The sequence below is a fragment of the Monoraphidium neglectum genome (genome assembly GCF_000611645.1).
Source record: "Monoraphidium neglectum strain SAG 48.87 unplaced genomic scaffold scaffold02184, whole genome shotgun sequence".
Taxonomy (NCBI): Eukaryota; Viridiplantae; Chlorophyta; class Chlorophyceae; order Sphaeropleales; family Selenastraceae; genus Monoraphidium; species Monoraphidium neglectum.
In genome coordinates, this window is record NW_014011444.1 from 1 (window position 1) to 9497 (window position 9497).

Below are 9497 nucleotides of genomic sequence, written 5' to 3' on the forward strand. Positions count from 1 at the left end.
GTGTGTGTGTGTGTGTGTGTGTGTGTGTGTGTGTGTGTGTGTGTGTGAGTGTGTGTGAACGTGGGTGCGTGCGTGCGTGCGTGCGTGTGAGTGAGTGTGTGTGTGAGTGTGCGTGTTTGTGTGTATGTGTGTGTGTGTGTGTGCATGCGCATGCGCGTGTGTGTGCATGCGTGTGTGACCGTGTTGGCGAGCTTTTTGAAAGTAGTGTGTGCATCTGCATACTGATACACGCGTCTGGTGTGGTGGGTGTGCAAGCGCAAGAGCATGTGCGTGTGCGTGTGCATGTACGTGTGCACGCCGGAGTCGGATCATAGGCATTGTGGGGCTGGCACGGCAAGACTCCGCCATGTTTGTGTTTCACTTTTGGTTGGGACTGACACGGCAAGACTGGTGGTTTTCTTGCACCACCACTTCCCGTTGGGGGATTACCAGTGCAGCCGCACAATTGCCCCTTCTCACCTGCAGCACGACGCCGCCCCCTACGAGGAGCTCTTGAGGGACTACTGCCGCCTGCGCCCGCTGGTGGGTGCTCCCTGGTTCAACAGCCTGAGGGCCTGAAAGTACGCCGACTGGCCAGATTGCTGGTGTCTGTGTGCTCTTCGTTTTCTCAAGGTGTCTCTACGTGCGTCCGCAACCTCCTTCATGCCAACTGCAACTGGCCTTTCAACGTAATTGCTGCGTCTTCTCTCCCCTCACGCCCATGTGCTGCCTCAGGGCTGCATTGGTGACGGCATGATCGACTCTGCAGTCCTGGGAGGGCCGTACGTGTTCGCAGCCGCCACGCTGGCCAGCTCCAAGCCGGCTGCCCCGTTCGTGTTCAGGTGAGGGGCGCAGCTGGTGGCACCGGCGGCTGCCCCGTGGGAGACCTGACGTGCCTCCCTGGCGGCCCGCTATGGGTCGCAGCTGTTGGCCACTGTACGCGAGTGACATATGCACAGTCCCTATATGGGAAGCTGAGTGCTGAACCCCAGGAACAAAGTGTCCTCGCATGTTGGTCTCATCAACCTCGTGAGGGATCCCACAGACACCCAGCCCAACAGCAGGAAGACAATTCCAGCAGTACCCACTACATCACCCCCCCCCCCAACCTGTAACCGCGCCCCCGACGTCCATCCTGTAACACCCCTCCCCAACTACGAAACGCCTACGCAACCCCCACACATCGCTGCGTGGCCGCCCTCAACCCTGGTGCTCTCCAGGAACTACGAGCTGCCGGCCGAGGCGGGCCCCCTGGCCAAGAGCATCCGCGCATGCTCTGGCAGCAGCCGGCACGACGTGTGGCAGGCCGTCCGCGCGTCCTCCGCCGCACCCTACTGTGAGCCCGGCGTCTGGCCTCCAGAGGCATTTCGCTTTCGTGCATAACCTGGGCGGCGGAGAGCCTCATGGAGGGATGGTTTCTGACAGGCGGGATGAGTCATCCCGCCTCTCACCAGCACTCTTCTCTTTGCAACCTCCCCAACTGCACCACGTGCTCAATGCACAACAGTCCCTCATCCGTCCAGCTTCCCCCCACATCCACCACCTCCCTGCCCCTCCTGCCCCACCTGCCCCGGCGCCTCTCCGCATCTCGCCCCTTCACCTTGCCCCCCCCGGCCCCCGTCCCCATCAGACCTGGATGACTTCAGCTGCCCCGACGGCCTGCGCTTCCAAGACGGCGCCACCACTGTAAACAACCCGGCCGTCGTGGCACTGCAGCAGGTGGGGTGCAGCGCGCAGCAACTCACACACATGAGCCCGCCCGCCATGCCATGCTTGACGCTGCGACTGGCAAAGCGGTGGCCAGCAGTGGCCCTGGCTCCGGTCTTCTGCCGACCGCGGCCCCTGATCAGCTGCAGGCAATCGGTTGTTGAGCAGCGCCCGCCCTCGTGCGCTGCTGCTGCGTGTGAACGCACAAGCAATCATCCGCTCACCGTTGCGCGAACCGCGCCGCTGCCCTGGGCCCACACAACCCTCAAGGCGCGGCTGCTGCACCCGGACGTGCCCGTGGACGTGCTCGTGTCGCTGGGCTGCGGCCAGCCCCTCTCCGAGCCGCGCGGCCGCGGCGTCCACAGCATGATGGACACAGGTGGGTGTGCGCCCGCATCCACTCCCCCCGCACCCTCGCGTGTGCGCAAGCCTGGTGCTGTAAAGCCATCCCATCTCCCCAGACGCGCCACCCACAAACTATAGCCCAACCTGCTAGCCCGGCACTTCGACCTGCCGCGTACACGGCGCCATCAGTGACGCTGCGCAACGTCTGACCAAGAGCGCCTGGCTGAGGGGTGTGGTCCGCATGAGATGAAAGGAGCAGGGAACCTCTCACCCCCTCCACCAGCATCACCTACCCCCTCCCCCACCCCAATGCGCACACGCACGCACGCATGCACGCACGCACGCACGCAGCCACTCACCACCCCCCACCCCCACCCACGCGCACTTCCCTCGCCGCCCTGGCTGCTGCAGGCGCGCTGCTGGTGGAGGCGGCCTGCAGTGTGGACCGGGTAGACGAGGCCCTGCGCACCACACTGCCCCTGGTGCCAGGGCTGCACTACTACAGGTGGCCATGCGCGTGTGCATGTGTTTCTCACTTTCGAGGGGAAGAGGGGCCGTTTTTGCGTACGCTGATATTGACTTCGTGGTCCAGGGCAGCGCGATTGTCAATGGAGGGAGGAAGTGTTGCAGCTGACGCCGGCCGGGGATGCTGGCGTTGGCACTGCGCAAGCGGTGCGCAATGCCCACACAACCAAGCAGTGTGTCACGGAAAGTGGGGTTGCGACGCCCAATATCTCTTTCTTTATGCGACCCCATCCCCGCCCTCTCTTGCTGCTTGCTTCATGCCGCGGCTCTTTGCTCGCTGTAACGCCATAGCGCTGGATGCTCCCCTCCTTGCAGCGACCTCGCAAGCATTCCTGCCTTGACGCATTTTCCTACCCTGGCCCCCTCAAGCCCCACTTTCTCACACCAGCGCGTTCCCGCCCCCCACTCCCCTCTCAAAGGTTCTGTCCTGAGGACCCGCGCTGCAGCATGCCCCTGGATGACATATCACCCGACTCGTGGCGCCGCCTGCTGGCGGCGACGACTGAATACTGCGCGCGCCCCGACACGGCCGCCAGGTTCGACGAGCTCGGGCTGCTGCTCTCCGGCGGCAGCGGCGCGCCTGGAGGACCAAGCACGTCACACGCCGCCACATCCGCGCCGGCCCGCCCCGCGCCGTTGGTGCTGCCAGGCGCGGCGGCGGCGGCGGCCCCCGGCTCGCCGCTCGGGGCGGGGGCCGCGGTGCTCGCGGGGCCGCGGCTGGGCACTGCCAGGGGCGTGCTGCTGGTGGAGGCGCCGAGGACCGGTTTTCTTGAGGCGGCCGGCCATGTCGAGGCCGCGGCAGAGGCGGTGGCGCGGCTGCCGCAGCTCCTGCGCCGCTGCAACCTGGAGTCCCTCGCGGCGGCGGCGTCTGCACCGCCATTGATGGTTGGGAGGGGCGCGGCCGCAGGCGTTTCTGCAGATGAGGCCTGGGAGGTGGCGCCGTCGACAGCGGCGGCAGTGGCGGCCGTAGCAGCGGCTGCGCGGTCGCCGCATCCCAACGGTGGTGCGCTGTACACAGCAGACCGCCAGCAGCAGCAGCAGCAGCAGCAGCAGCAGCAGCAGCAGCAGCAGCAGCAGCAGCAGCAGCAGCAGCAGCAACAGCAACAGCCAATGGTCTCGCCGCAGCCACAGCAGATGATCCCCTGGCCGCTGCTGAGTGCAGTTCGCACCACCAACAGCACCAAGGATGGCGCTGGCGCGGCTCCGCCAGCGGACGGCGCCCTGCCTGCTGCGGATGCGGCGTCGGTCCCGCTGCGCTCACCTCGGAACGGGCGACCGCCCTCAGCTCACCAAGCCCCTTCCGCGACCTCGCCTGTAGCATTTCCTGGGGATGTGGGCGTCGCTGTGTCGGGAGGCAGACAGCAGCAACAGCAGCAGCAGCAGCAGCAGCAGCTAGAAGGCGGAAAGGCGGCCTCAATTTCCCCGAGCACTTCGTGGCTGGGGCTGCTATTCTCTACCAGCAGCAGCGGCAGCAGAAAGGAGCAAGCAGCAGGGCTGCCATCAGAGCAGCAGCAGCAGCAGAAGCAGCACCAGCAGCACCACGACCACCACCTGCAAGGCATGACCCCTGACTCCGGGGTCGACGGCCGGCAGTCTGACGGCGGCGGGGTTGACGGGCGGCCGCCGCGGTGGACGCCGCCACCGTCGCCGCGTGAGGCCTCGCCCCAACAGCCGCGCGGCGCCACCAGCAGCAGCGCCTGCGCCGCCTCAGATTGCGACGCGCCGTCCGCGTTTGCGGTGCCCGTTGGCGGCGGCGGCAGCGCCCCGGGGCCCCTGCAGCAGCGGCTGGTCGAGTCCATCGGCGAGGCCCTGCACTCGGCCGCCGGCGCCCTGGGCATCCTGCACCTGTCGCTGCACGCAGCCGCAGGCGGCGCCCTCGTCGGCGGCTGGCGCTCGCGGGTGTTTGCAGTGGCCGAGCCTGGGCCCGAGGCCTCGCGGCTCGCCACGGAGTGGGCGGCCGCCGCCGGCGGCGGTGCCGAGGGCAGCGGGGCCGGCGGCGAGGGGGGCCTTGCGCAGCTGCTGGCGGGGCGCGCCTTTTTGGAGCTCGCCGGCGGCGGTCTGCTGTCTGTCCTGAGCCAGCAGCAGGTGCGGACGCCCCAGGGGCGGCTGGTGACGAGCTGGATGCTGCAGCTGACCGAGCCCCGCCCCGGCGCGCTGCTCGACGCGCCGCTGCTGCTGCCGCTGGCCGCGGCCATGCCGCGCGTGGCGGTGGTCTCCGCGGGCGCGCTGCCGCCGGCGCTGGTGCGCCTCTTGCTGCGCGCGGGCGCGCGCGCGGTCGTCGCGGCGGCGGGGCCCGCGTCGCAGTCAGGAGGACCCGCCACTCCCTGGAGTCGGGAGGAGGTGGAGGGCTTCTTTTCAGAGCTGTACAGTCAGCTGCTCGTGGCCGGCGCAACCGTGCCCAAGGCGCTCGCCGCCGCAGAGGCGGCGCAGCCTGCCCTGGAGGGTGCTTACACGTGCTACCACCTTTGATGGTCCACGGGGCGGCCGGCGTTCACCCGGCAGGGCCTCACTGAGAGTAGGGCTTCCGTGAGCTGCGTCTTACTGTCACGGTCAGGCACCATGTTTGATTGCTGGTTAGATGCGTGAGAGGGCTGTTGTGGACTTCCCTCTCGCCAGGAGGGGTCATGCTGGGCTTTGTTTGTCCGATAGAGGTGGAACAGATTTGAGCGTTGCTCCAGATTGCAGGACTAAAGTACCGGCCCACCCTTCCATTGATGCTGGCAATCAAGCAGCTGATCTGTAATAATACGTTCCGATTCGCTGTTTGCTGTGAGGCATTGCCAACGTGGAGGCTGGCCACAGGCCGTGGGGGCCAGCAGGAATGGGGAATGTGCCACGCTGCGTGCAAAGCCGCAAATTTGCATGCTGCTGGCAGGGCGGGGGCAGTCGGCCCCTACATCACTGGGAGCGTAGAAGTTGGCTTTTCTGCAATCTGCAAGTGGCAGGCGCAACAGTTGATGTCAGAGGCCGTTGTGATGTACGGGTGGCACATGCAGGGCGCCATGCTAGACGACTAGAATTACGGGATGGCACTGGAGCAGCGACACACACACGATGACATCACATTTCCAAGGCGTGTCTGGCAGCAAGCCGCTTGCTGTCATTAATAATCCCGTACGTTATCAATGTGGAAGTTGCGGTCACCGTGGCCAGACGTTCATACCGTATAGCCTGCCGCGCACTGGTCCAGTCTGACATTCCGCGAGATGGACGAGAGCAAGCACCACGCGGCCCAGCACGAGACAATACCCAAACAAGATCAGATCCAGGCCGCTGGTGATCATCAAGGCCACCGCGACCAGCCCTCGCCTGAAGCGCCGCCGCAGCGGGCCCTGCGCAAGCGCAAGGGCGGCGGCAAGGAGGCCGATGACGGGGCCGAACAGGGCGAGGCCGCGGCAGAAAAACAGAATGTCGACAGCTCCGAGGCGCACGGCACTGGAGGGGGCGGCGAGGGCGCCGCCGCCGCGGCGGGGGCTGATACGGCAGCTGGAGAGAAGCGGGCGATTCCAGACGCAGTGATTGAGGAGGGGCGTCTCTACATGTTTTACAGGTGTGGTATGACATGCATATGTGCTTGGTCTTGTGTTTTGAATAGTTTGACAAGTGCTTTTTCCAGTGCTGAAAAGTATACGTCTTTTGCGCTGTGTGCCCCCCAACTCGATGTTGACTTATTATCACAGCGTCACTGCGGGCTCGCAAGCATCAAGGCAACCTGGGCAGGCCCCTGCTACCACAGCAGCACACATGACGGCCTTTTGTACAGCCACGCCTGTCTACTGTGCTGGCAATGTACAGTCCCTCCCACACCTTGAACCTGAAAACCTTGGCCTCCAACCTCCCTGCTTTATACACATCAAAGACCGAAGGTGCAGGTGGAGGATGTAAAAGGGATGGGCGATGTGCAGGTGGGCGGTGACTGGTGCGAGGGCGTGCACCGAGCCGGCAGTATTGGGTTTACAGCCGTATCCTACAGCTTCCTTCCGGCAGACCTAGGGCTGCACCGCCTGCAATTTTGTTACTTTTTGTGAGCTGGCATTTTCTACAATCCTGTTTAGAATCATGCCGCAGGTGTGTAAGCCGTTTTGGCAGATCTAGACAGGATTTACTCAGCTGTTGGCCAACTGACCACCGCCGCCGCTGGCGAGTCGCGCTGACCCTCAACACCATACGCCTGTCCTCACTCACCTGGCCCCGCACGCTCTCGCTCATCCGCTACCGCAACCGTCCCAACCGCCGCCATGCGCTTGCTCTGGCCTAGCGCTTCTACATGGTGATGGACCCCCTCTCGCCCGCCGGCCACAAGGCGCGCCTCATAGTGGTCCCAAAGAAGCGCCTGCCCTCCCAGAGCGACAGGGACAAGGGCCACGAGCGCTTCTACGGCTTCGTCGAGGCCACCGCGCCCCGCGAGGCCGGCGGGGAGGAGGGGCGCGGCGGGCAGGGCGGCGAGGAAGAGGGGCAGGGGGAGGGGCAGGGGGAGGGGGGCCTTTTGGGCGCCAAGGCTCTGGTGGCGCGGCTGGGGGGCAAGGAGTACGAGACCAAAACGCAGGGCACGCGCCACCAAGGGGCGGCGAGGGTGCTGGCAGAGGCGGCCTACGTGATCGGCAAGGGTGGCCAGCGGTGAGCGATTGGCGGGCGGCCAAGGTAGGGGTTATAACGGTGACGTGCTTGGAGCAGCAGCCGGCGTGATTGACAAGAACATGTTATTATGTACTCCAAAGGGCTTCGCATTGATAGCGTTCATCACCCAACAATCCAGCACACCTTCCAGCGCCCTCCGCTCCACACCGTCCACACGCACTTGCGGTTGCTGCGTGCTGCCCCTCCGCGCGCCACTACCTATGCATGACGCTACTCCCTTCTGCCCAGCGGCTCCACCCACCTGGCCTATAAGCTGGAGGTCCCGAACGAGCCAGGCCCGGCGCAGCAACTGTTTCGCGTGGAGCGTGAGGGCGAGCTGCTCGTGTCAATCAAGGTCACAAGGGGGCGCAAGCGCGCCTCCCTTGCGGATGCTATGCAGGCGGCCGAGGCATGGGAGTGTGCGTGTATGCTTGCTTCTGAGGTGTCCCAGGCAAGCTGTGCACCTGATTGGGGGGTGTATTATGGATTATACACACATAACATGCTTTCCAGCTGCTTGTTGCTTGCTGCTGCGCAACCCTGCTGCGGATCAGAACCCGGAGAATCGGCCGCCGGGAGCTCCGACGGCAGGTCCTGCACCCGCCAAGTATGACGAGCAGCAGTCCAAAAGGTGGGCCTTGCCACAGTGTGCTATACCGCTAAGGGAGGTTTGGTTGCTGGAATGGCCCTTGTACAAGGGCGGGGCGACTGTACTCAAAGCACAGCAATAATGCAGCGGCTCATCTGCTGCATGACGGGTGCAGAACGCAGGCACGCAGAAAAATAATTGAAAGTCTACGATACCACGATTATTGCAGACAACGTGAACATGCCCCAATTTACCTGACGAAGCCACCCACCTCTGCAGGCTCAAGGGCTACGCATGGGTGGGCGTAGAGGACAGCAGCATGCTGGACGTCAACGGGGCAGAGCTGCTGCTCATCGGCGCAGCGCGCAACGACCCAATTGGTGCGCGAGCGCATTGTATTGCAACCATTGCAAATGCATGACATCAGCATTGACTTTTGCTCTACAAGCAAACAGGTGACCAAGGTTGTATAGTGAGATACTTGTCGTCATATGCTCGTGCCTGCAAGCAAGAGTCAGCACAAGGACTGTTGCATGTCGTGCGGTCGCCCCACTTCTGGAGCGATCTGTGCTCATTTGAATCGAGCGTTGGTTGCATGCTGTATCATCTGGTGGCTTGGGCTGCAGGCTTGGGCTCCTTTCCTCCCCTCTTGCCATGCAAGCATCCTATACATGCCAAGAGCTGCACTTGCTTTGCAACCATCGCCGTTCTGCATGCTCTTGCAGGCCACCTGGGGGAGGCAGGGGCGGAGCTGATGGAGGTGTATTACAGCGACACGGCGGAGGAGTCTGTGGTGAGCACGAGTGTATCAAACAATGCATGATGCTGTTTCTGTTGATCATAGTGTGGGGTAGGGATGGAGTGAGTGTGGTGAAAGCAATTGAGGCCGCGCTCAAGGGGAAAGAAGGATGGAGTGAGTGTGGTGAAAACAATTGAGGCCGCGCTCAAGGGGAAAGAAGGATGCCTACTGTATAAATATTGGCAAATGGCTGACTTCACAGGTTGCATTGGCTGGCCGACCCCTCCCCTTGCGTTTGATTAGCTGCCTGTTGTCCTCATGTTGACAAGCTTTTGTATTGAGCAAGGGTTGGTGATTGGTGTTTCTGCATGCTGTTGTATGAATTGAGGGTTTGTATTTTGCAAATTCCTTATCAGATCAAAACACACAGAAGCGGGCGGTTAGAGTGCAACGGCTATACACGCATGCATGCACTGATGCGCTGCATGCATCCAACATTACGTGATGAGGGCATTTAAGCCAAGATACACCTACCCTGTGGATCACTTACAACATTTTTCGCCTCGCTATTGTGCTCAATCTGTATTGCAGGACGTGGACAAGGTGCGCTCTGAGATTGAGCCTGGGGCGGCACAGAAGGCAGATGCGCTGCCTGTTGAGCCTGCTGCAACGGGCCAACTGGTGTGACAGTTGCAATTCCCCAATATTAAAAGTGGCGGTTGGATGACGTGGGTGATTTGCGGCGTATTTTCTCAAGTAAAATTGCATGTCAGATCTTATTACAGGTCCAGGGAACTGCCCGTCACAAAGTTCAAGGCAAAGGCAAATGAATGTGCCGCAGGCAGGACTGCCGCAGTGCAAAATACCCGAGAGAACCGCCATCGTCTGAGCCGCGGCGCCGGGGCCGTTTGGGCGTCTCAGCAAAAAGATCGTGCACTACGTTGCTTCTGTCACAACAAGCAAGCAGGCCCGGCGGGCGTGCCGGCCTGGCAGGTT

At 63.0% G+C, this 9497-nt stretch overlaps 2 protein-coding genes across 2 annotated transcripts; both read left to right on the forward strand.

Moving 5' to 3' along the window:
- Positions 1-732: 732 nt before the first annotated feature.
- On the forward strand, positions 733-5025 carry MNEG_10113 (hypothetical protein; the record flags this gene model as incomplete). The annotated part of the gene is made up of 6 exons (XM_014041414.1): positions 733-821; positions 1200-1315; positions 1610-1698; positions 1957-2065; positions 2443-2536; positions 2976-5025. The coding sequence occupies 6 exons, from the start codon at positions 733-735 to the stop codon at positions 5023-5025; spliced, it is 2547 nt and encodes an 848-aa protein (XP_013896868.1).
- A 1798-nt stretch (positions 5026-6823) lies between these two features.
- Positions 6824-9188, forward strand: MNEG_10114 (hypothetical protein; the record flags this gene model as incomplete). Its single annotated transcript, XM_014041415.1, has 6 exons — positions 6824-7173; positions 7423-7528; positions 7728-7804; positions 8042-8142; positions 8488-8555; positions 9093-9188. 6 exons carry the CDS (start codon positions 6824-6826, stop codon positions 9186-9188), a joined length of 798 nt encoding a protein of 265 aa, XP_013896869.1.
- Between the last annotated feature and the right edge of the window lie 309 nt (positions 9189-9497).